Source organism: Arachis ipaensis, chromosome B1 (genome assembly GCF_059453495.1).
Source record: "Arachis ipaensis isolate K30076 ecotype BB chromosome B1, ASM5945349v1, whole genome shotgun sequence".
Classification (NCBI taxonomy): Eukaryota; Viridiplantae; Streptophyta; class Magnoliopsida; order Fabales; family Fabaceae; genus Arachis; species Arachis ipaensis.
In genome coordinates, this window is record NC_142436.1 from 5,694,766 (window position 1) to 5,722,026 (window position 27,261).

The 27,261-nt window shown below is 35.1% G+C and overlaps 2 protein-coding genes across 5 annotated transcripts; one reads left to right on the top strand and one right to left on the bottom strand.

Annotated features, from left to right (window-relative positions):
* The first annotated feature begins 6,004 nt into the window (after positions 1 to 6,004).
* Positions 6,005 to 6,570, top strand: LOC107608346 (uncharacterized). The gene has a single exon (XM_016310185.3). It carries the CDS (start codon positions 6,073 to 6,075, stop codon positions 6,352 to 6,354), a length of 282 nt encoding a protein of 93 aa, XP_016165671.1. The 5' UTR covers positions 6,005 to 6,072; the 3' UTR covers positions 6,355 to 6,570.
* Positions 6,571 to 7,320: 750 nt separating this feature from the next.
* THIC (thiaminC) lies at positions 7,321 to 14,511 on the bottom strand. 4 transcript variants are annotated; one of them, XR_002358091.2, is made up of 8 exons: positions 14,244 to 14,511; positions 12,959 to 13,273; positions 12,686 to 12,813; positions 11,208 to 12,034; positions 10,338 to 11,014; positions 9,796 to 9,902; positions 9,449 to 9,642; positions 7,321 to 7,962 (listed from the first exon to the last, which is right to left on the bottom strand). XR_002358091.2 is itself a non-coding variant. In XM_016310261.3 (6 exons), the coding sequence occupies exons 2-6, from the start codon at positions 13,267 to 13,269 to the stop codon at positions 9,893 to 9,895; spliced, it is 1,953 nt and encodes a 650-aa protein (XP_016165747.1). In that variant the 5' UTR covers positions 13,270 to 13,273; positions 14,244 to 14,511; the 3' UTR covers positions 9,689 to 9,892. The 4 variants fall into 4 exon arrangements, 2 of the variants coding, with proteins under 2 accessions (XP_016165747.1, XP_016165825.1); XR_015902194.1 differs by having other exon boundaries at positions 7,321 to 9,642; XM_016310261.3 differs by lacking the exons at positions 7,321 to 7,962; positions 9,449 to 9,642 and having other exon boundaries at positions 9,689 to 9,902.
* Positions 14,512 to 27,261: the final 12,750 nt, after the last annotated feature.

The following is a 27,261-nucleotide window of genomic DNA, read 5'->3' on the forward strand; positions in this document are numbered from 1 at the left end:
TGACATTAGTACACTCTTGTGTACATGCATTGTTATTTGGCACAAACCTATAAATAAAAAACTTAAGATTAATAGTTTACTAAAAAAATATTTGAAGTAATCTATAAACTTCAATTATGTTTAGATTTTTTAAAAATTTCAACAGAGTTTCATCTATAATTAGAATGCGTCAAAAACTCTATCCATCAACAATTCACTTAAATAATTCACAAACAAACAAATATGAAATTATATTACTTAAGCAGCAACATCCATCAGCAATCAAGAATTCTCAAATACTTTCAACAATTCAAACCTACTAATCTAAATCGAACCTATCTTAACAACCTAAATCTACTAAAACTAGAAAATTGAGTGTAACTAAATTAAACTAACTAACTAAAATAAAAAACTTAAGATTAATAACCACATATGTTGAATAATCTCCACAAAGTAGTTTGCATATAAAAGATTTAAAATAGTACTCATGCTATCAAACCATCAAGCCAAATTGTCATCCGTATGATAAAAGGTGGTGGAGGGACATCTGGTTGGGATCCGTGAGAGGATTCTGACACCGCAATGTCTATCACTGGAGGCGTCATCGTCGAAATAGTGGGCTGCTGATCGGATGGAGGTGGTGGAGGAGTCCACTCTGGTGAAGCAGCCAGATGACTTCCTGGTTGTGTGGGTGGCGCATCAGAAGGAGCCACGTAGTTGGGGTTAGGGACCACGATAAACAGCTGGTCCTGTGCACCCATTGCCTGTAACGTCACAGGGGTAGTCGAAGTAGAGGGGGACGACTGAGAAGTTTTAGGGGTACCAGTAGAAATCCTCCCACTACTACGACCACGAGATCGATTCGTGACACGTTTACCTGTCGTCATGTTTGCAAAGAGCATACCAATAATACAAATCTCCCCACATTTATACTTTTGAAAAAGATTTTGACATAACCTCCCCTAAAAAGTGCTAACCTTCATAGTAATAAACTGCACAACAATCAAAACAAACTCTAAGAAGAATTAATTATAAATTAAAATTCAAAAACAACCACAACACATGAAAAATAACTTAACAAACAATAATAAAATACGAAATTTTACAAAGTTAGAACCCTTCAGTCTAAACCTAACTAATCCATTAGAGAATCTATTCTCAAACTTTAGAACTACTAAAGCATGCATATCATCAAGCATTGAAAATTCAATAAAGATTTTAATTTAGAACATTTCCATTTTCAATCCTTAGTTACTTAACCTTAAGGATACCAAATTACCAATCATTTTAGTCTAATATCAATATTGTTCTCTTTCTAACTCCACTCTCAAGATTAGATTAAATATTATCTAAGTATAAAGCTTTTATTCTAACCAAAATATTAAACCAAAGGCCTAAATCACTCTAAAACCTATTACTTCACATACTTTTATAAATTCAAATCAACACTTTAAATTCTAGTTTGTATAAATTACTAGATCTTATTAAACTAAAGTTGAAAATATGTAGTTATCTCTAAATTTAAGTTCTATTAGGACTTATATGATTTATTTTGTTAACTAATTAGTTGAATACCTAATTAATTAGGTGTTTTAATTTGTTCATCATCAAACTAATTTTTATAAGTTTGCTAACTGATCCTAAATTATCATCTTAGCTCTTATTACCACTATTTACTAAACATAGAATTCAAACAACACAACAAACAAATCAATTTAGAATCTATTCTCAACTTCCAACACCATCCAATATCAATGGTCATAAAAAAATTCATAATACCAAGCCAGAACCAATTTTAAGAAGAGGGAGAAGGGGGTCTTACCAGGAGGGAGCAGCGACAGCAGAAGCGGCACCAGCAATGACGATTCAGCGAAAACGACACAGAGAGACGAAGAAGAGGAGAGCCGAACAACGAGAGAGGGCCATCGGAAGAGGCTGATAGAGAGAATATTGAGGGAGAGATGAGAGGGATAGAGAAAATGGGAGGCGAGAGGGTGAGTAGAAAGAGAGTAATTCAAAATAAAGGGGAAGAGGGTTCGGAGTTCGAATTTAAGGCACGTTTACTATCGGATTTATAGGCGGATTTATTTGACGGTACAACTTCGTGAACACATAACGTTTCACTAATCAAGGTTACTGTCGGATTTATCCACCTATAAATCCGACGATAATCGTGGCGTTTATTTTTCGCTATTCCCTTCAATTATTACCATCGAAGTTACCATCAAAAAACAGAATCCGATGATAAATATGCGGGTAATTTCGTCGCTAACATGAGCTGCTAAATCCGACAAAAAATCTGACGGCACTCAGTATTTTTCTTGTAATGATTTAATCGATTCGATATTTATTTAGATTTGCTTACAAAAAAATTTTAAATTCAAACCAATTAAAATTTAATCAATTCGATTCTCATTCTTATCCAAACCCAAATCAATTCTACCTGCAATCAAAAACTTTTATCTACCACCTTTTTTTCTCTAAACTCATTTTTTTATATATATATATTAATACCTAAAAGGTAAAAAATAACTTTTTATATTTTTAACAACCAAATCATTGCAATTTAAATTAAATTATGTAAAAAAATAAAGAGATTTGAGTTGATTATCATAGAAATATTATGGATTTAGTGATTTACAAATTAATGCAATTCTTATTTTTATTCATTCTAAACAAAGAATTTAATTTTAAAATTAAATCAATTTTAATTTCATTTTGATTCAAATATTTTTTTTATGGTCTACAAGTCTATAACATACTATTTACTTCTTAATTTAACTAGGATTTAAACCTGTGTACATCTCTCAAGGAGGCCAATAATTCCTCCACTGTACCATTACATCAACTGCAATACATCTTTAAGAATGTGTTTAGTATGGAGTATTGAAATTAAAATTGGGATTTAATATTATATTTGGTAGTTAAAAATTGAAATTTTAGTCACATAAAATTTCAGTCTTTTTGATACCTGTAAAAAGTGAAAACAAAACTCAAATTTTTTAAAAACGAGATTAAAATTTTAATGACATTTTATTTGTTAAAGCTCTCATTTTTTATTTTTCAAATTTATCCCGTTGGTAGGGCTCAGATTAGGATTTCTTTCTCTCAGAAGATCGTTCTTCTCATTAGAGATTCTTTCCTTTGTGTGAAGAATTAGCACAGATTTTAGAGAGGAATTCGATGTCAATGAGCTGGGAGTCCTTTCGGAGGGCCGCGACGATGAAGTGGTGGCCAGAATGAGAGAGCGGGTGGATGCGTGGAGGGCGGCGGCAACAGCGATGTGGAAGGCTTGAATTGCGTTTTGGGAGGTGAAGGCGATGGTGGAGAAGGATTGGAGAGAGTGAGAGAAGAGGTAGGAGACGAATAGGGATGGCAATGGGTCCCCATGGGGGCAGGGACATGCCCCCCGTCCCCAGCCCCCGCCACCCAAAATCCGTCCCCCCTCCCCCGCGTCCCCGTGACGGGTAACGGGGACCCCGTATCCACCGGGGATCGGGGTCTCTGCGGATATCTACGGATTTAAAAAAAATTCAAAAATATTTAAAAAACAGAAAAATTGAAAAATAAAATATAATTAACATTTAACATAGTCTAAACCCTAAACTGAGTATTATAATCCAATTTTCCATTTTTCCAGTAAGAAATCAAACTCCAAACCCTAAATCCGATTTCACAGTAACAAAATTCTCTAAACCCTAAATCCAATTTGACAGCAACAAAATTTATCTCTAAATCCAAATTTATCAATTAACAGAATTCAAAACTTAATCCTAACTCCAATTTCACATTAATAGAATTGAAATCGTAGCAATTTCATCAATTAAAAATCAAAATATACATTAAAACGAAAGAGCAGAGGCGGACCAGAGGCAGAGGCAGAGGCGCCAAAGCTTTGAGCAGAAAGCAGTGAGCGACGCAGTGAGAGGAGGAAGGTGAGCGGCAGCGGCTCTCCTCTGACAGCGATGAAGGACGGCTCTTCTCTGGACGGCGACAAAGGCGGATCTCCTATGAACGGCGCCAACCAAGACAACTCTCCTCTGGACGGCGACGAAAACTGCGACGGTTCTCCTCAGGCGTGTGCCGTGAAGACGGCTCTCCTGTCCTCTGGACGGCGACAAAGTGGTGACAGTTCTCTTCTCCTCAAACGCACGGCGTGAAGACGGCTCTCCTCTCTTCTGGACGCATAGGCATAGTTGGTGATGACAGATCTGAATAAGCTGGTGATGGCAGAAGCATGGCTGGAGCAGCTTCGTCTTCGCGGAGTAGAAGCGACAATGTGGGTGCAGCGGCGACACGGGTGCAGGCGGCACCAACACTGTGAGAAGCAAGCACAGAGCAATACCGGCGACTCAGTGAGAGGAAGAAAGTAAGCGGCGGCAAGGGAGAAAGAAAAAGGAAAAAAGACGGAGAGGGTGAGACTTGAGAGAGTGAGAGACTGAGAGTGATCTGATGAGAAAGTGAGGGAGAGACGTGAATTAAGTTTTTGTTTCCATCATAATACATACATATATATATATTATAAGGATATTTATTTAATTCCAGCTATACGGGTATTTTACGCGTATCACGGGGTGGATACCTCTCTTCCTGCTTCCGCCCCATACCTGCTCCGTCAGAGAAAATTGCCATCCCTAAAGACGAAAGAGGACGATGTGGGTTGGATGGTGAGTGTTGGGCACCAAAGTACCTTTCGACGTAGTTGGGAGGAATGTGGTGAATGCCACAATGGGGTTTTGTTATGTGCTTGTGGATCTACACTTGAATGTGGTGGTGATGGACGTGGTCCTCAACTTTTTACTTCTTACCGTAGTTCTGGGCTTTTTGGCGGTTCATTTCCGCAGTTTGAGCAAAGCAAATGGGAAAAAGAGAGAGGGGAGTGGATAAAAACAAATATTAGAAGGGTATTTTAGTAACTTTAAATATATCAACCTTTATTTTCATCTTAAACAAAATATAATACTGAAATATTTTTCTCATCACATCAAGTTACTACCACCCTAGAATTGGACCGGTCATAGTTACATTTTAGTTTTTGGCAATGCGGTACTAAAATTGGATTTTGGTATTTCCTTTCTCAATATTTCTATTTTGGCCAAATGTTGAGTTACAAAATTGGTAGAAGAGAAGCTTGATTTGGAGGCCCATATTGAAGTGGCCATTTCAACGTACGGAGACCAAAACACAAGGGGCAATGGTTCTGGTTTTGTCACACGGCAAATTCAATGCCTCGTGAATCATGAAAATGAACCTCGACCAAAAACAACGAAAATGAGCACTCTACTTGGAGGAGAAATATAAAATATTTGCGTGGTTATGGCATATTCAGTTTATGTAATCACAATTAATAAATTTAGTTAAATGAGCTTTTTATGGTTTAAAAGTTTTCTACTTTTCTTACAGTAAATATATTGAATTTTTTTAAGAGTAAATCACCTAAATAAATTATTTCCTACTTAATATTATACTGTTGTTCTAAATTAATTTTTGTTACACATATATCTTATAAAAATCATTCTCAAAACGAATAGTAAATCAGAATGATTTTTATAAAATATATACGTAACAAAAATCAACTTAGGATAATGGTGTAATAGTGAATGAAAAATTACTTATATATGTGATTTATCCTATTAATATCTTTAATAAACATCCTGAAAACACTTATTACTAATTATCTTCAAGTAAAAAAAATAAATTTAATATATAACTCACTCCTTATTTATCTACACTACAAAAAATGAGAAAACTCTTATTTTAATTAACATTTTTTTATTAGTCACCAACATCATGCATTTATGACATTTGAGAAATCTCGTTAAAATTTCTCATCAACTCGCCAAAAATGTTTTGCTTTTTATTTAAAAAGAAAAAAAAAGTAGAAATATAATGAAGATAAGACACTTGTGGAGAACTCGTGCCACATAAACACACAGCTCCCATCTCAACCATTCAAAATCCAATCCAACGGTCCAAATTGACCTTCCACAACCAACCACAAACACATACAATATTATCATTGCCACTATCCAAAAAACCAAACTTTCCATAATTTCCAACCACCCCATTTTCCATTTCTATCAAAATTCATCAATGGCTTCAGTGATCATGTCATTTGCACCAGCAACAGGTAGAGTCTTTGCAGCAACAGCAGCAAAAGGTGCTTCTGGTGGCAACAAAGAAGAGAAGGGTTTGCTTGATTGGATCCTTGGCAATTTGCAGAAGGAAGATCAGCTTCTTGAAACTGATCCAATTCTCAAGAAGGTTGAGGACAAGAGTGGCGGAGGAACCACTAATGGCGGCCGCAGGAACTCCGTCACCGTGCCGCAGAAGAAGAAGAATGGTGGATTTGGAGGCTTGTTTGCTAAGAACTGAAAATTAATTGAAAAAAGGAAAAAAGATGAAGCATTTTAATTTCCATTGCTATATAATTTACCTTGTTTAAAGGTTATGTTAAATTCTCTTGACCATTATGGAATATTTTTATGCTGTGTGTCCTTTTTTTGCTCTTATTGGTCATTTGTATTTACAGAACAAATGGATTCATTTTTGGATCAGTTAGAATTGCCAGGTACATTCTGTTTTCAACAATTTGGATTGTTTGAAGTCTTTAGGCCAATTTGGTAATTTAGTTTACTTATCTTGGCAATTAACTTGAATTTATGTGATACATATAGTTTGTAATAGAGCAAATTCATCATCTTAATTATCTTTCTAATACTTAAACGAATAAAAATTGAAATATATACATTGAAGACAAAAAATTCAAAAATTTTCTTTATTTAAAAATAATTAAAAAAATAAATTAGTACTCCCAATATGAAGATAAAAAAAAATTAATAAATAGTTTGAAACCAGTTATTATGTAAGATATCCACAATTTCATTTTCATTTTCACTTTGCAGATGACCACCCAAAATGAGATTCATTGTCAAATGAGATTTACTAAATCATACAATTAGCTAGTTAGCAAGTGATGTTGTTGGTCTATGCAATGTTAGTGATACACTTAAGAAAATAAAGAGATTTCTTGCTCAAGAAAATGTCAGTTTAAGATCTATTAGCCTAGCTATGGACTTAAATAAATAAATAGTTGCAATCTCTAGCATCCTCCCATTATCAGATTAAATATTCCACAATACTGTGATGTTTATATGTGGTCATGGTTACAGTTTACTACAGTTGATTTAAGCATGATCTGCTGTGAAATATTATCGCATAGCTTGATTCATGTATCCAACCTAATAGAACAAACTTAACTTGTTATTGTATAGTTGATTAAGCATATAAAAGTTGGCTTTCAAATTGATAAGAAGTTTATCTATATTTAAAAAATAATAATAAAAAATAATAAACGCATTCATATACAACCATACATATACAAACAAAAGCAGTGTCAAAGGTTTAGAGCTTCGAATCCCATCAAAATACTACACAGCTAGTTCTGCTGATACAAACACAAAATACAACCATACATATCCAACATAGTAATCATCAGATGGCACCATCGTTTTTGTGAAACTAAACACATTCAAAAGGTAGACACACACACAGCAGCAAGAACAGGTTAATAGCTTCACACATTCTGTGATTCAAAGTTTCTCAAGAAAGCATGCATAAATTCATCCCTGGAAGGAGTTGGTGCAGCGGTTAAAGAATTTGATCTTGAGAACGAAGTGTGGATGAACTCAATGCAGTCTTCAACTGCAGCTGCCCTATAATAATCAACAGATGATGCCGCCGTCAGCTTCGATTTTCCTACAGACGTCGACAACCCTTGGTTCAGGGGTCGTCTTCTACTGACAGAACCACAGCACATAGCCCTTGTCAATCTTTCAGCAACACCCTTAAGAAACTCAATGGGAGAGAACTCCGTATGCCAACAAATCCCAAAGATGCATCTCGGCTCGCGCCGAATTCTAGCCGGTTTAGTCCTCCTAGAGTTGTTCCTCAAGGACAAGCTTTTGTTCTCAAAGTAGTAGCCTGTGTGATTCATTGTGTTTCATATAACTTTAATTTTGGGTACTAACCATCAAGATTTTTATATATGTGAGGTGATTTTGAAAGGAATACAGGTAAGACCCAGAGAAGCACAGTTGTTGAAAAAGGTTTGAACTGTGAAAATGAGAGAAGGTCTTGAAGTGTGCTTGAGTGAGGAATGAAACAAGTTCATACATTTGTGTTTATCATGTATCTATGATTACAATAGAGCTTGTTTGTAAGGATACAAGGGCATGTGCCAAAAGGGTGGGTTAAGGAGGTTAGAAAAAGGCATTTTAAGTAATGTGTGAAAAGTAAAAGCTAATATGAGTAGATACTGTTGCTTTTCTTGCTGGGTTTGCTTCCTGTTTCTGATGCACTATCACTCATTGACTAAATGACTATGTTGGTAATTGTTGACAACCCTTTCAAAACAACAACCCTATCCAGGCATAGAAACACCTATGTGGGTCCCATAATTGGTAATAACACATTTTTGAGAAGTTGAATGTATAATGTAAGATAGTTTTTAGTTTTATGGATAATTGCAATTCACCACTTCGATTTTTACACCATGTGCACTTTAACTTCTGAAAAATTCGAAAACTGTGCAAATCAACTACCTAAACTTTCCCAAATCTGCAAATCAAATATATTGATATGATAATCTTTTCCGTTCTTTGTTAACAATAAAAAGACACTTTTAACAAAACATGGCGTATCAAAGTTGTACAATTTAGGAAATTTTAGAGAGGCAATTCACACAAAAACCAAAGTTCAACAAGGCATAATACATTTGTTTTAGTTAAAACGCATGTTTATAAAAGTTTAAATGACTGATTTGCACATTTTCAAATTCCAAGGAATAAAATACAACGTAAAAATCTTTAGAAGTAAATTGGCACACAGATCCCAGTCCCAACCCAATCGCGTCCGCGATCCCATAATCCTAGCACAGTCCCAAATCTTTGGGAATCCAACCTCCGATCCTGGCCCAATATTGCAATCTCATCCTCAAACTGCACCTTCGATTCCTTAATCCTAATACAATACCAAATCTTCAGGAGACCCCTAGAATAACACCTTGATGGAGGCCTTTGAATCCTATAAACAGGTAGAGCTAAGACAAGCAAGGGAATTAACCCTACCACCTTTATGGTACCATCATGAGATGGATGTAACCCTGCAGTCTATATTAACACACTCCAATACCCTTAGATATCAATATGACCTCCATTCCAATACTCACTTTTATTTTTCACCTCTAAATCTTGATGATGTCAAATGGACACCAACTTTGGATGCCCAAAAAATTCCTTCTATTCTAAAATACATGATTAGGAGGGAGAGTAAAGGTTATATGCTATATTTTCTTATCTTAGCTATATATTAACAAACTAATAACTTCAGATCTTTGTATTATATTTTCCAGTTTAAAAACTTTCAAACCCTTAGAAATTAACATGGCCAACAAACTGAATCTGCTTACCAGGATTGGCTTAAGTCCAAACCATTGTATATAAGGCACACTCCCTGCAGAAGCATACAAAAAAAAAAGAAAGAGAAAAATGCACGCTCCCTACGCAGGCATCACCCTGATCAGGTTCAAAGGGACTATCTCAGCCTGATCTGCTAGCATCCTAGCTTTAATAATAGCCAGTGCTCATGCAGATTCAGGCACCCCTGGTGCATCTTGGGTATTAATAAAGTTTCCCAGAAAGATAAAAGATGATACCAAACAAAATACTATTACACAATTTATTCCTGACAATTGGATAATTCACAACAAAAGTAAAGTTGAAGATAGGAGTCTAAGATATTATCAACAAACTGAACTTTGTATTGTTCTCCTACAGCCAGCTTGAAAATGTTTCACACTATCCTTATAGATAAGGCCAGTTGTGTAGCCAATTCTCCCGTTGATTTGCTTCATTTATATAGTCCTGTAATATATGATAAAAGTAAAATAAGTACATTTTCACGTAAACCTATAAAATTAGACTAGATAATACATATTCTTGAGAAAAATGAAGCACTGCACAAGCCACAAAGCAAATCGATGCATGAGGCTCCCACTTGATGAGGCCTCAAAATAGTTACATGTAACAATGAATTTATGTTTGGATACTTCAGCTGATAAGTTGTTTTAAGATAATCTGTTGTATTTGGGATGTATGAAAAAAAGCTGCTTTTATATGATAGCATTACTAAAAAGGGTATAAGATGATCAATATAAATATAAAATATTTTATAGTTAGGTCAATCTGGTTAAAAACTCAAATAGTGTGTATTGCACAGAAAGCCTTTTTCACATAATGCTCAAACATGAGCTCATTAATTGGAACTTAAGTGATAAAAATGTACGGGGATAAATTCACCTCTCTTTGGAACTTAAGTATGTTGCTGGCAAGTAAATCTCTCCACCAGCTTCACCATGCTGCTCCCCACTGATAGTTTTCTTGGCAGCTAGAAATTCAGCACTCATAGCATCCATTCCACGCTTCAAAGCCTCCTCGGCGTCGCCATAGCCATGTTGCTCAGCATACTTTCTGACATCCTCAGTTATCTTCATAGAGCAGAATTTGGGGCCACACATAGAGCAGAAATGGGCTACCTTTGCGCCTTCAGATGGCAATGTTTCATCATGGAAGGACATGGCCGTCATTGGATCCAAAGACAAAGCAAACTGATCCATCCATCGGAATTCAAATCTCGCCTTGCTCAGTGCATCATCCCAGGCTTGAGCATGTGGATGACCCTTTGCTAAGTCAGCAGCATGAGCAGCTATCTTGTAAGATATAACTCCGGTTTTCACATCATCACGATTTGGTAGACCAAGATGTTCTTTTGGAGTTACATAGCAGAGAAGAGCTGTACCAAGTGCCCCGATATTGGCAGCACCAATAGCAGAGGTAATGTGATCATAACCAGGGGCAATATCAGTTGTTAGTGGACCAAGAGTGTAGAAGGGTGCTTCGTTACACCATTCTAGCTGCTTCTGCATGTTTTCAGGAATCTTGTGCATTGGAATATGTCCAGGTCCTTCATTCATCACCTGTAAAGTAATTCAAAGTAAACAAATGCACTGGTTTCTTAAGATCATATGAAATAGATAAGGTCGCCATCTAGCCCAAATAATATTTAGAGTCGATACAAAATTGAAGCTAAGGAGTAAGTTACTTCACCAGGCTATTAATTTATCAGAACATTAGTATGTGCATATCAAGAAAGTATGATGATTTTATCACCTGAACATCCTTTTCCCATGCTTTACGTGTCAGTTCTCCTTGCGTCAAGAGCTCAGCAAATTGAGCCGTGTCATTCGCATCATATATGGATCCAGGTCTTAGCCCATCACCAATGGATAGTGCTATATCATACTGATTGCAGATGTCAAGTATTTCGTCCCAGTGCTCATAAGCAAAATTCTCTTTGTGATAAGCAAGGCACCACTTTGCATGAATGGATCCTCCTCTGGAAACTATTCCTGTCATGCGCTTCGCTGTTAAGGGAATGTACCTAAGAAGAACACCAGCATGGATAGTGAAGTAATCAACACCCTGCTCGGCTTGTTCAATCAGTGTATCCCTGAAAACCTCCCAGCTAAGGTTTTCAGCAATGCCGTTAACTTTTTCAAGTGCTTGATAAATAGGAACGGTCCCAACTGGCACGGGGGAGTTGCGCAAGATCCACTCACGAGTTTCATGGATATGGCGACCTGTTGAGAGGTCCATGACTGTGTCAGCTCCCCACATAGTTGCCCACTGAACCTTGTAAACTTCCTCTTCGATAGAGCTAGCAACTGCAGAATTTCCAATGTTTGCATTTACCTTCACCAAGAAATTTCTTCCAACTATCATAGGCTCCAACTCCAAGTGCTTCTTGTTGGATGGGATGATAGCTCGTCCACGAGCAACTTCTGACCTCACAAACTCCGGGTCAAGCTTCTCACGAGTGGCACAATAAAGCATCTCCTCAGTAATGATCCCTTGCTTAGCATAGTACATTTGAGTGAATCTTGGTGTACCAAGTTTCTCTCTCCTATCAACCCACTCTGCGCGCAACTTGGGGAGTCCTAATTTATCCATGAAAAGAAATGAAGTAAATGAATGTATTTTCTAATGGCTTAGTGTAAGCGTATAGACAATCAAAAATTAGATTCTTCAATGACAATAATAAGTTAAATAAATATATACAAAAAATTGTTAATCTGGCTAGGTGTAATGTATAACCTTGGATTTAAAAAACACAGCATAACCAAGATACATATTAGTGTAGAAATTTGCAATTCTGTGAAATTTAGCCTTAATTAGTTGATCACATATCAATAATAGTAACAAATTGGAGAAAGTGAAGCTAAGCATAAACTGATGCTAAAACAACAATTTACAAAAGGACAAGTAAAAACATCTTGGAACGAGATTATATATCATATATATGACCTGTTAATGAAATTCAATCAAAATAAGTTTCAAAGAGGAAGATGTAGTTCAAGTAATCTCAGTTTGAAGCACCTAGCAAAGCTAGCAGAAAAGAAGTGAACGAAGAAAAGACAGGACTAAATGTACTTATGATTTTCCTCAAAGCTGGTGATGACATCAATGATTATATCATAGAACATATGCATGAAAGGAATTATAGTCCTTGTTATCCCAACATTATGCATAAGAAAAATGTACTGGTTTCCATTGGCAAAGAAAAATGACAACATGCTTGATTGCCATACCAATACTTGGGCTTATATTTTGGGGACCACTTGTATCATAGTTATCAAAGTGTTCTTCATCCCCAGAGAGGTGAACTCGTCGAAATGGAACTCTGAGAACATGACTAGTACCTTCATGAATGACTTCCCTGTAAACATTGGTAATAGAATGAGCTATCCAAGAATATGCTGTGTGCTTATTCAGATTACCAACAATGGGTTGGAAAGCCATATATTATCTGAAAGCAAATCACATTGGTTGCATAACTTTCTAAAGGAGAAAACAAGTCAGACCTGTATTCTTTCGTGCTCTTAGGAAAGCACTGTTCGAAGGAAGGAAGAGGCTGAAAATCGGGGGAAGCAGGGTCAACGGTGTGCTTCTTTTGTTTGGTTTTGTCCGAATTGGTTGTTTGAGGATCAAATGTTAATGTTGCTCTAGGTATCGAAGCCACGTAGGAAGGGACAACTTCCTTCTTCCAAGCACTTGAAATGCATCCAGCGACATCAAACCCAGGCAAAAATGTAGTACTTGGGAACTTCGGTTGAGAAGCATTGTTGCCACTTTTGCAAACAACTGATGTCACATTGGCATGCAAGGATGCCATCTCACTGCAGAAATATAAAATTTCAATGTTTGAAAGGTTAATTTTCAGTTAAACAGCAAGCAGGCATGTATAATGACAGAATATATCTGTATACTCATATATGGAGAGATTCCCTGTTAAAAGAATCAAATTATGTAAAATTTTGACATTCACAAATTGCTTATCTAATTAACTACATATTCATGAACTTCAGAATCTCCAAGTTAGCTATGTGAAAAATGAATCTGAGCCCAAAAAATTTAATATCAAATGTCACAAAAGTTAAAACTTATCCAACTATTCAAAATTTTTATCCATCTGTTATTCTGTTTTTAATTAAAATTATTTTTCCTTAAAATAAAAACTTAAACAAACAGATATGAGTCAAGCACAGAAGTTTATTAGTTAACCAAATACCAAAATCTCATGTTTTCCAAAGAGGTTTACATAAAAATAAATAAACAATAACAAAAGTTCCATTCCGGAACAATTTCAAGCACATCATGCTCAATGGAGACATTCTTTTGTACATGCAAAGATATTTATGACAACCACAGAAGCCATCATGAGAGATATCAAAAAATCTCATAACCAGAAAGAATCATTTAAAAAAAATAAAAGAAATTATTAAGGGTTCAGTAAATAATAAAGGACACAAAGTATATTCTCTCAATTAAAAAATCCTCTTCGAACATGACAAGCTTAGATTTTTACGATTCATATTTAAATTTGGACCACAATGGGTCCTACAATGATAAAAATGGATTTTTTTTTTAAGTGAGAAAAATCCATTCCCATAAAGCACACCATATCATCTCAGGTGATAATTTTACACGATCCAATCATGCACAAACCTCAAGCACAAAAAGTTCGTCTTTAATTCACCTTTTTTAAAACCTAACAACAATCAATTACAAAAATCAATCTATTTACAATCGAACTATGTCAAAAAAGAATAAAAATGTATTGCGGAGAGAGAGAGAGAGAGAGAGAACCTTGAAGGAAAAGCTGCGTGGATTGGGAAAGGTAGGGTTGGGTGTTATCTGGAACGGAATGGAGAAGAGTGAGTGAGTGAGTGAATGTGATGAAGAATAGCGGGTTTATATAGAGAGTGAATTAATAGATACTTATAAGATAGTAAGATACTGATGATACAAACCACACCACAAAATTCCGCATTCATGGTAGCATAGATATTTCGAGAAAAAAATCGCTTCTTTAGTCTTTACTCTTTACATTTGCATCTTACCAAATGTGGGGACTAAGTAATTAAGGTGTACAAAAATGTATATTAAGATTCATAAATATTAAAAGGTGGATACTAAGATTTTATAATTGTCTTCCTATAAAGATGTATCTTTTTTATCACTAGATGATAAATTGAAGAGTTTAATTTGATATATTATAAAAATTTTTTTTTTAAATGTGACCAAACAAATAAAATACACTTTTAATATAAGACTCTTCATAAAAATATGTTTTTAACATCTTTATTTAAATAAGTGTCATATTAAAATATAATTTAGTTATTATTTTTTATGAATTTGTAAACATTAAACTTTTTAAATGGTATGACATCTTTATTTATTGAAAATAATTTTTAAGATATATTTTGGTATTTATTAATTTTTTTTAAGTAAAAGAGCTCAACACAACAAAAACTAACGAATAGAAAAAGCCCTACAATTAAAAACAAAAAACACAACCTATAATCATGTCGGGCAATGTCATCAACAATTATTAGGTCTAATATTATTTCATTCGGTGTTGTTAGGTTTTTTCTCTCCTTTGTGAGGTTCAAACTCAACATTTTGAGGGTGTCTCTTTGTATCTATTGTGTCACAATCCTAATCAGATTTTGGGTTCAATTTGAGAGAAAGAGAGTAGCCACCAAAAGAGAGAGAAGAGGGAAAAACAGAATTTCCATTTTTTTGTAAAGCAGCAAATTTCAAATGACAGTTTCTCATTCGTTCACCGTTGGATCGGCTTGAAATTTGAATTTCGTGTTTCTATCATCTTGTTCTTTATTCTGGTCGGTGAAGATGTTGATTGGAGGTTTGCAGTAGGAGAAATTGGCTTCACAAGAGAGGAATTAGGTTTTCCGTTTTTACACAGAGCAGCAATCTTTGAATAACAGTTTCTCATTCTTTCATCGTTGGATCGACGTGAAATTTGAACTTTAGATTCTTCACATCTTGTTCTTCATTCTGGACGGTAGAGATTTTAATTGGAGGTCTGCAGAGGGAGAAATTGGCTTCGACAGCAGCTCTATTTTTTGGTATATTTCATCTTCTTGCTTCTCATTTGTAAGTTTTGGTGATTTGATATTTTGGCTGGTTATATGTACGTTTTTGTGCTTTGTTTGAGACTCTCTTGTACCTCATTTGATTATAGTGGAGCTATTTCATTGGTCTATACGACCCGTGATTTTTACCTCTCACATTGAGGGGGTTTTCCACGTTAAAATATCAGTGTGTTCTTGTTATTGCTTTACTTGCTATATTTGCTTGTTATAGTTGCTGCTATATTGTATTGTGAGTGCTTTCATATTATTCTTGTGTTGGATATTTGTGTCGTTTCCGCTGTTAGGCTCTTTCATACTGGCATCAGAGCTTGTTGGTATTTTTCTGGGCTTGTGATTCTATGAACAATGGAAGCTAATACTAATACTAGTAGGATGATCACTCTTAATGGTCCTAATTATGATTTGTAGAAGTCAAAAATGGAAGATTTGCTTTATGTCAAGAATTTCATCAACCAGTTTTTGGTACAGAGAAGCCTAATGATAAATCTGATGATGATTGGACTTTGTTGCATAGACAAGTCTGTGGATATATTAGGCAGTGGGTTGACAATAATGTGTTGAACCATATTATTGGAGAGACATATGCTCGAACCCTTTGGATTAAGCTTGAACAGTTGTATGCTCGAAAAATTGGGAAAAACAAGATGTTTTTGATCAAGCAGTTGTTGGCTTTGAAGTATACAGATGGGACATCAATGACAGATCACTTGAATAATTTCCAAGGAATTATGAATCAGTTATCTTCCATGGGTATCAAGTTTGATGAAGAGGTTCAAGGATTGTTACTTCTTGGCTCCTTACCTGACTCGTGGAAAATTCTCAAAATGTCATTGTCTAATTCTGCTCCTGATGGTGTAATCTCTATGAATCTTGCCAAGAGCAGTGTTTTGAATGAAGAAATGAGAAGAAAGTCACAAGGTACATCGACTACACATTCAGATGTTCTTTTTTCTGAGTCTAGGGGGAGAAACAAAAGTTGAGGTCCTAAAGGTAGAGATCAAAGCAGAAGCAAGTCTCGAGGAAAGTATAAGAATATTGAGTTTCATCATTGTGGTCAAAAGGGACATGTGAAGAAATTTTGTTGGCAGCTAAAGAAAGAGAAAGTCAAGGCAAGTAAAGGCAAGAGCACAAATAAAGATGATGGTAGCAATGAAGACAAGGTTAATGTAACTCATGATGATTTTCTTCTTGTTGATAATAGCACTAGTTGGGTGATTGATAGTGGTACTTCTATTCATGTTACATCTAGGAGGGATTTGTTTACATCTTATACTCTTGGTGATTTTGGTGATGTGAAAATGGCTCATCAAGGTGTTGCAAAATGTGCCGGTGTTGGACAAGTTTGCTTAGAAACCTCCAACGGTACTAAGTTGACTTTGAAGCGTGTGAAGCATGTTCCAGATATTCGGTTGAACTTACTTTCTATTGGTAAGTTGTGTGATGAAGACTTGGATAGCTCATTTTCTCGTGATAGCTGGAAGTTCACCAAGGGTTCCATGATTGTTGCTAGAGGTACTCGACACTCTACTCTTTATTTAACTCAAGCAAAGATTGTGAAAGATGTCGTTAATGCTGCTGAGTTTGTTGATGAAACTGATTTATGGCATAAGAGATTATGTCATATGAGTGAGAAAGGCATGAATATGTTATCCAAGAGGAATCTTTTATCTGGTTGCAAGGTTGCTTTGCAAAAGTGCAACCATTTCTTTGCTGGAAAACAAAACAGGGTTTCTTTCAAGAGCCATCCATCTTCAAGGAAGCCGGAGATACTTGACTTGGTGCATTCTGATGTGTGTGAGCCGATGAAGACAAGAACACTTGGAGGGTCTATTTATTTTGTAACCTTTATTGATGATCATTCTAGGAAATTATGGGTTTACACTTTGAAGACCAAAGATCAAGTTTTGAATGTGTTCAAGCAATTTCAAGCTTATGTTGAAAGAGAAACTGGGAAGAAGTTGAAATGCATTCGTACTGACAGTGGTGGTGAGAACTCAGGTCCATTTGATGCTTATTGTAAAGAGCATGGTATAAGACATCAAAAGACTCCTCCGAAAACTCCTCAGTTGAATGGCTTGGCTGAAAGAATGAACAGAACATTGGTTGAAAGAGTTAGGTGCTTATTGTCCCCTTTTATAACCAAGATTTCTGCCCTAACTTCTTCCTCTTCTTCTTCTACCCACTTTTCCTGGTTCTTCGTCTTCTTCCTCACTGTGCAGCTTTTTGGGTTTAGGATCATGAGTGCAAGTGGGAGCCAGAGTTCCCTGCGGTCAAACAGAAGGGTCTCCAGAAGAACCAGTAGAGAATCGAGTGTTCCAGAGTGGTGTGGGTGTGGCTGCCGCCCTGTTCTCTGGTGGTCCACAACAGAGGCTAACCCTAACAAAGTCTCAACTAATAAGAATTATACATAAATAGATATGTAATAAAAGCATTAAATTTTTATGAATAACTACAAAGTGATTTCTATCTAATCCTTGAAGAAATTGCCAAAAGAAATTACCAATAACCCATGAACTTGATAGATTTCATTATCACAGGAAATGGTGGATGATGGAAATTGAAAATACCTGGTATCCATGAGAAAGATGTCCACCATGAGGAAGATCAAGTGCCATGATTCTGTCATGAGGTTTTAGCAATGCAGTATAAACTTGAAAATTTGAAGGAGACCCAGATAGAGGCTGAACGTTCACTGCAGTTTATGAGTAATAACATATGAGAAAAATTGACACCTAAATAATTTAAAAGAATCTACTGAATATCAAGAAAGCTCATGAGCATTCATTTTGAAATTTAACCAGCAAAAAGTCTACAAGAGAATTCAACCTAAATGCTACTTCTGAATTCTGAACAAAAACTCGTGTGCCTCAAGTGGTAGAAGAAGAAAGGAAAAAAAAAAGGTAATTACAAAGAATAGATCATGTCCACCTGAAAGCTTAGAACAATTAGAACAACAGGACAATGACCAACAAGATGAAATAATGTGCAATCAACAAAGCCAAATAAAAGGGTATACCAATATAGTTATTGTGCAGTTACCTCCCCATTTAGCTGGATCCAACCTAAATGCCTCGAGGGCACGCTTCTGACATAGTCTTTCTGCCATATCAATGTACCTTGAGGAAGAAAGGCAACAATTTTTTAATTGGACTAGAAGCAGGAGTCCAATAATAAAATCCAAAATGCTAGCCACTATATATTATTGTGTTTGTTGAATTATCGAGAGGTGAACGAACACAAAGAAGAAAAGTGAGTTCCAATCCTTATGTAATGTTCTCCCTAGGTGCGGTAATTTTGAACAGAACCACGATTAAAACAGAAATAATTTTGTTGTTCCATGATCTCTGCAATCACATTGCACGCAACAATTGTAGCTGCATAAATGAAGAGTCTCATGACCAATAACATGTATGTAAATAAATTACCTTCCATTGCCTAGCTTTTTCGAGCTCAATTATATCAGCAATCTAAGGATCAACAACCTCAAGTGGGGCATTCAATTACTTTGGCCACTGAAAATCCCAACAAGGAATTATGAATCAGTTATCTTCCATGGGTATCAAGTTTGATGAAGAGGTTCAAGGATTGTTACTTCTTGGCTCCTTACCAGACTCGTGGAAAATTCTCAAAATGTCATTGTCTAATTCTGCTCCTGATGGTGTAATCTCTATGGATCTTGCCAAGAGCAGTATTTTGAATGAAGAAATGAGAAGAAAGTCACAAGGTACATCGACTACACATTCAGATGTTCTTTTTTCTGAGTCTAGGGGGAGAAACAAAAGTCGAGGTCCTAAAGGTAGAGATCAAAGCAGAAGCAAGTCTCGAGGAAAGTATAAGAATATTAAGTTTCATCATTGTGGTCAAAAGGGACATGTGAAGAAATTTTGTTGGCAGCTAAAGAAGGAGAAAGTCAAGGCAAGTAAAGGCAAGAGCACAAATAAAGATGATGGTAGCAATGAAGACAAGGTTAATGTAACTCATGATGATTTTCTTCTTGTTGAGGAGTTTGAATCTGTTAACCTTGTTGATAATAGCACTAGTTGGGTGATTGATAGTGGTACTTCTATTCATGTTACATCTAGGAGGGATTTGTTTACATCTTATACTCTTGGTGATTTTGGTGATGTGAAAATAGCTCATCAAGGTATTGCAAAATGTGCCGGTGTTGGACAAGTTTGCTTAGAAACCTCCAACGGTACTAAGTTGACTTTGAAGCGTGTGAAGCATGTTCCAGATATTCGGTTGAACTTACTTTCTGTTGGTAAGTTGTGTGATGAAGACTTGTATAGCTCATTTTCTCGTGATAGCTGGAAGTTCACCAAGGGTTCCATGGTTGTTGCTAGAGGTACTTGACACTCTACTCTTTATTTAACTCAAGTAAAGATTGTGAAAGATGTCGTTAATGCTACTGAGTTTGTTGATGAAACTGATTTATGACATAAGAGATTATGTCATATGAGTGAGAAAGGCATGAATATGTTATCCAAGAGGAATCTTTTATCTGGTTGCAAGGTTGCTTTGCAAAAGTGCAACCATTTCTTTGCTGGAAAACAAAACAGGGTTTCTTTCAAGAGCCATCCATCTTCAAGAAAGCCGGAGATACTTGACTTGGTGCATTCTGATGTGTGTGGGCCGATGAAGACAAGAACACTTGGAGGGTCTATTTATTTTGTAACCTTTATTGATGATCATTCTAGGAAATTATGGGTTTACACTTTGAAGACCAAAGATCAAGTTTTGAATGTGTTCAAGCAATTTCAAGCTTCTGTTGAAAGAGAAACTGGGAAGAAGTTGAAATGCATTCGTACTGACAGTGGTGGTGAGAACTCAGGTCCATTTGATGCTTATTGTAAAGAGCATGGTATAAGACATCAAAAGACTCCTCCGAAGACTCTTCAGTTGAATGGCTTGGCTGAAAGGATGAACAAAACATTGGTTGAAAGAGTAAGGTGCTTATTGTCACAATCTGCATTAGCAAAATCCTTTTGGGGTGAAGCTTTGAGCATTGTTGTTCATGTCTTGAACCGGACACCATGTGTTCCCTTGCAATTTGAAGTGCCAGAGAAGGTATAGTCAGGTAAAGATGTTTCTTATGATCATTTAAGAGTCTTTGGATGTAAAACTTTTGTTCATATTCCTAAATATGAGAGATCTAAGCTTGATATAAAGACTAGGCAGTGTATTTTTATTGGCTACGGCATGGATGAGTTTGGTTACAGGTTTTATGATCCTGTTAGCAAGAAGTTGATTCGGAGTAGAGATGTTGTCTTTGTTGAAGACCAAACACTGAAGGATGTTGATAATGCGGAGAAGCCAATGGTTCAGCCTAGTGATAATTTTTTTGACTTGGATATTACTCCTTCTACGCCTGTGGTAAAGGATGGTAGAGTTGAAACTCAAAATAATGAGCATGATACAAGTGCAGGTGAAGATGGAACAATTGATCCAATGCTTGATGAAGTTGGTGATGATGATCAAGATGAACAACCAACTTTGGAAATTCCTGCAAATGCACTCATAAGGTCTACAAGAGAGAGGAAGCCTTCGTCAAGGTATTCTCCACATGAGTTTGTTTTGTTGACTGATGAGGGAGAACCTGAATGCTTTGGAGAGGTTGTTGAAGATGAAAGCAAAGCTCAATAGCTTGAAGCTATACAAGAAGAAATGAAGTCCTTGCTTGAGAATGATACCTATGAGTTGGTGAAGCTATCGAAGGGTATGTGAGTTTTGAAGAACAAATGGGTATTCAGAATCAAGAATGAAGAACACAATTCTAAGCCTCGGTATAAGGCTAGATTGGTTGTTAGAGGTTTTAGCCAGAGAAAATGTGTTGATTATGAGGAGATCTTTTCTCCTGTTGTGAGGATGTCATCCATTCGTGCTGTGCTTGGATTAACAGCGTCTCTTGATTTAGAGATTAAGCAAATGGATGTGAAGACAGCTTTTTTTTCATGGTGATTTAGACAAGGAGATCTACATGGAGCAACCAGAGGGCTTTGTTATTAAAGGAAAGGAAGATTTTGTGTGCAAGCTTAAGAAGAGTCTTTATGGGTTGAAGCAAGCTCCAAGATAGTGGTACAAGAAGTTTGAATCTGTTATGGGGGAGCATGGTTACCGTAAGACAACTTCAGATCATTGTGTATTTGTGCAAAAATTTTCTGATGATGATTTTATCATTCTTTTGCTTTATATGGATGATATTTTGATTATGGGCAAGAATGCTTTGAGGATTAATGAGTTGAAGAAACAGTTGAGCAAGTTCTTTGCTATGAAGGACTTGGGTCCTGCCAAACAGATTTTGGGCATGACTATTACTCGTTATAGAGATTCCAAGAAGCTTTATTTGTCACAAGAGAAGTACATAAAAAAGGTGCTTCAAAGGTTTGGTATGAATGATGCCAAATATGTTACTAGTTCTTTTGCTCCTCATTTTAAGTTGAGCACCAAGCAGTGTCCAACCACTGATGAGGAGAAACAAGCAATAGATGAAATTCCTTATGCCTCAGCTGTTGGAAGCTTGATGTATGCTATGATATGTACTAGACCAGACATTGCTCATGCGGTTGGTACTGTGAGTTGTTTTCTCTCTAATCCAGGTAAAGAACATTGAAATGCTGTTAAATGGATTATGAGATATCTCAAAGGTACAACTAACTTGAGTTTGAGTTTTGGTGGTGAGAAACCTTTGCTAGTTGGATTTACTGATGCAGACATGGCAGGAGATATTGACTCTCGAAAGTCTACTTCAGGTTATTTGGTCAAGTTTGCAGGGGGAGCTACTTCATGGCAGTCAAGGCTATAAAAGTGTGTTGCACTTTCTACCACAGAGGCAGAGTTTATTGCAGTAACTGAAGCATGTAAAGAGTTGTTGTGGATGAAGAAGTTTCTTGCAGGACTTGGTTTTCAGCAAGATCGTTATGTGTTGTTGTGTGATAGCCAAAGTACTATTCATCTTGCCAAGAATTCTACTTTTCATGCAAGATCTAAACATATTGATGTTAGGTATCACTAGATACGGGATATGTTAGATTCTAAGTTGTTGGAACTTGAGAAAGTTCACACTGATGACAATGGTGCTGATATGATGACAAAACCATTGTCAAGAGAAAAGTTTGAAACATGTTGTTTGATCGCCGGAATGGCGAGAGCCTCCACCTAGTCGAGAAGGGGGAGATTTGTTGGGTTTTTTCTCTCCTTTGTGAGGCCCAAGCCCAAAATTTTGAGGGTGTCTCTTTGCACTCATTGTGCCACAACCCTAATCAGATTTTGGGGTCAATTTGAGAGAAAGAGAGTAGCCACCAAAAGAGAGAGAAGAGGGAAAAACAGAATTCCTGTTTTTTTGTAAAGCAGCAAATTTCAAATGATAGTTTCTCATTTGGTCACTGTTGGATCGGCTTGAAATTTGAACTGTATGTTCCTCTAATCTTGTTCTTCATTCTGGTCGGTGGAGATGTAGATTGGAGGTTTGCAGTAGGAGAAATTGGCTTCACAAGAGAGGAATTAGGTTTTCCATTTTTACATAGAGCAGAAATCTTTGAATAATAATTTCTTATTATTTCACCGTTGGATCGACGTGTTGAACTGTAGATTTTTCACATCTTGTTCTTCATTCTGAACGGTGGAGATTTTAATTAGAGGTCTGTAGAGGAATAAATTGGCTTCGACAGCAGCTCTATTTTTTGGTATATTTCATCTTCTTGCTTCTCATTTGTAAGCTTTGGTGATTTGATGTTTTGGCTGGTTATATGCATATTTTTGTGCTTCGTTTGAGACTCTATTGTACCTCATTTGATTATAGTGGAGCTATTTCATTGGTTTGGATGACCCATAGTTTTTACCTCTCACATTGAGGGGGTTTTCCACGTTAAAATCTCGGTGTGTTCTTGTTATTGCTTTATTTGCTATATCTGTTTGTTATAGTTGCTGCTATATTGTGTTGTGAGTGCTTCCATATTGTTCTTGTGTTGGATATTTGTATCGTTTCCGCTGTTAGGCTCTTTCAGGTGTAACTTATAAACGAGCTTTCAATAATATTCGTTATTTCAGCCTCTTGACTTTTAAATAATCTATTATTCCTTTCCATATATGTATTTTAAATAATAAAAAAAAACTCATCAACCACTTTTTTCTTTCTTCTTTTCTTGCAAGCACCCCTGACCAACTCCCAAAATGTTTAATTGACCCTGAAATAGTCCACAACCTGTCTTGGGCAATTAGTTATGCCCACCACACTTGTCAAGTAATCTCACAACTAATAAACAAGTGGTAAATAGTTTCAACATCCTTTTTACACAACATACATATATTATCATACAGATCGATAACGCCTGATTTTCATACTCTCTTCTTAGTATTAATCCTACCAACTAATACAAACCAAGTAAATAACTCAATCCGAGATGGTACTAAGCTCCTCCAAATAGAACTAGTAAATTGTAACTAGTAATATCTCCTAGGAGAGTTGCCGCCTGCAAAACACATAAAAGAGTTAATGGAATAAACGTCTGATTTATCAAATTTTCGTACAAGATGGTCCTCTCTCTCAGTCGATAATTTGACTGACTATAGAACCCCATGAAGTTAGTTAACTAGTTCCAACTTTCATTAGAATAGTTCCGTCCTCCATTGAAAATTTCAAATCCACTCCAATCCATCCCAAAAACCCATAATCTCCTATAACAGATCTGTTTTGGTTTGAGACCGAAAAAAGCCTTGAAAAGGAGTCTTTCAACATACCACCTGATAACCAATTGTCCTCCTAGAACTGGATACTTCTATTATTCTCCACCTCCAAAAAAGTCTACGGATCATTTTATCTCTCACCTCGTGCTCTTTAACCTGTAATTGACATATATCCTTTCATGGACCCCCTCTTATAGGTAGAGTCTGATGAGAAAGCAAAACACTAGGATTTAACCTATTGTAAGAACACACAATCTTCTTTCATAATCGACAATCTTCCTTTGAGAATCGCCACCACTTAAATAAAAGGGTCACATTTCGAATTACTATATCCTCCACTCCTAACCCTCCTAACTTTTTTGGAGTTTGCACGATATCTCACTTTACTAAGGGAATTCCATGCTTACAATTCTCATTACTCCACAAAAATTTTCTTTGCAATGAGATTAACTTTTCTGTCACTGCTCTTAACATTTTGTACAAACTTATATAATATACTGACAAACTATTAAACACTAATTTAACAAGGATCAGCTTATCTGTTTTATTGAGGTTTTTTGTTTTTCATAAATTTAATTTTTCTTTCATTTTGTCTATTAATTTTTAATATGTATTTTTGTCTATTTATTCTAATAAAAATAATGGCCAAAATAATTATTAAGAATAGACACTATCTTGATTCTCAACGAATTTTTTATCAAACAATTTAAATTTTGATAAATTGCTAGAAATTCTTGAGGATTATTCCACAAATTGGTTCCTCTATAAATTTTAATTAAATTTTTAATATATATATATATATTAAAAATAATTATAAAATAATTAAATTTTTAAAAAATTTTATTATAAAATAAATTAATACAATGGAAGGACTAATATCTTATAGGAGTAATTTTTAAGAATAAAAATTTATTAAAAGTAAAAATTTGTTAAAAACTAATTTAGTTATTCTCTCAAATCTCAATAATTAAAAGCTAGAGTCATTTGGTGATTATAAATATGATTATTATGTTAGTTATACAATTTTAAGAATATTTTTACTTAAAAAATATTATTAAAATTAATGTCAAACTTTTTTTTTATGTTTTTGTAATATTTTTATTTTTATTTTTATTTTAAAAAATTTTAAAAATGTTAGCATAGCTACTATAACTACGGATAAACTACCTAGATAAACTAAATGAATAAAAATATTATATATAGGTATATCTCCCAAAATCTATTTCTATGTAAATTGAATTAGGGGAATTCGAATTACAATTTTCAATAGTAATTTAAATTAGGCTGATTAAATTTACTAAGGGACGTTGAGATGGACATAAATCGAATTAGTCAAATTCAATTTATGTATGCAATAGGTAAATCGAATAAGGGTGATCAAATTTATACATGACTGAGATTTTTTCAAGTAAATCGAAGTAGCTTAATTCAAATTACCTTGTTGGAGACTTACATACATAAATCGAATTAGGTAAGACAGATTTATGCTGATTTTTTTAATTAGACACTCTTCACCTTACGCCATTCTTCATTTTCTGTAACTTTTTTAAATAAATTAAATAATATATATTTATACATAATTATATAATAATTAATTTTTAATATATATTTTGTATTATAATATATATTTTATACAAAACTATTAATTTAAAAACCAATTTTTTATTACATATAGTATAATTATTCGTGTATAAAAATTATATATTATTTTACAAATTTTTAAAAATAATATATATTTTAATATATAATTTGTATTTGTGATAAATTTTTAATGTACATACAATACAGTTAGTAAAAAATGAGAATTATTCAAATAAAAAATAAATAAGATATTAATTATCTAATATTTATAATTTTTTTATATTTGCATGTTTAATTAATAATAAAAATTCATGTGTAATTATTTTTATAAAAAATTAATAATTAAAAATTATTAAATAATAATTTAATTTGTATAAAAATAACTGACCGTAAATTATTACTTTTAAAATAATTTTTTAATTTTATAATTTTGTAAAACACATCCTCTATTTTCTTTTTCATTACTTGTGTTTGGGGTGGTAAGATAGTCTAGAATATTCTATTCAGAAAATACAATACACCAGTAGCGGATCGGCAAATTCGAGGCAAGCCTGGGCTGGAACTGGAGGAGGGGGAGATTTTGGTAGATGTATTGATTCAGAATGGTAATGGACAAGAGGAAGGAAGCGAGAATGGTGCAGAACCAGATTCAGATTCAGAGATGGATGATCGTTTAGATGATGATAGGAAACTAGACCCTGAGGAACAAAGGCCGAGTTGGAAAGAAGAGATGGCTGAGAACAAAGAAGCTTGGAAACTAGCTATAGAGTCAGGTGCTCATTGTAGTGATGAGGACTGAGGAGGATATTATGGCTATTTTGCAAGAACAGAATGAAGCTATTGCTATGAAACGACGACAGGCTAAGCAAAAAGAAAAAGTCCGAGAAGCCAGCCAAAAAACCGTAAACATGTGTGTAATAATTTGGTTAAATGATTTTCAGTTCTTGGAATATACGGGAGTTGGGAAGTGCTACAAAAGTTAGTATGCTAAAGATTTTCAAAAATAAGTTTAGGTTGGATATGTTGGGCCTGATAGAAACAAAAAAGGAATTAATAACTAAATTTGATGTGGTGCGTATCTGGGGGAGTGATAGAACATGTTGGGAGTCTGTGAGCTCTATTGGGACTTCTGGAGGGTTATTGCTAATATGGGATGAAACGGCTTTTAAACTGTATAATTGCTATAAAGGGGATAGATGGATATGTATAGAAGGAGTTGTGGTAAAAGATAACTTTCATTGTGCTATTTGCTTAGTATATGGACCGCATGAGAGAGCTGAGAAGATCTCCATGTGGGAAGAATTGAGTTATATCGCAGGATTGTGTCAGGTGCCATTCTTTTTTTTAGGGGATTTTAATGAGATTTTGCATTTGAAGGAAAGGAAAGGAGGAACTACATTATCAGCGTCTGCGGTAGATTTTAGGATATGGATAAATGATATGGA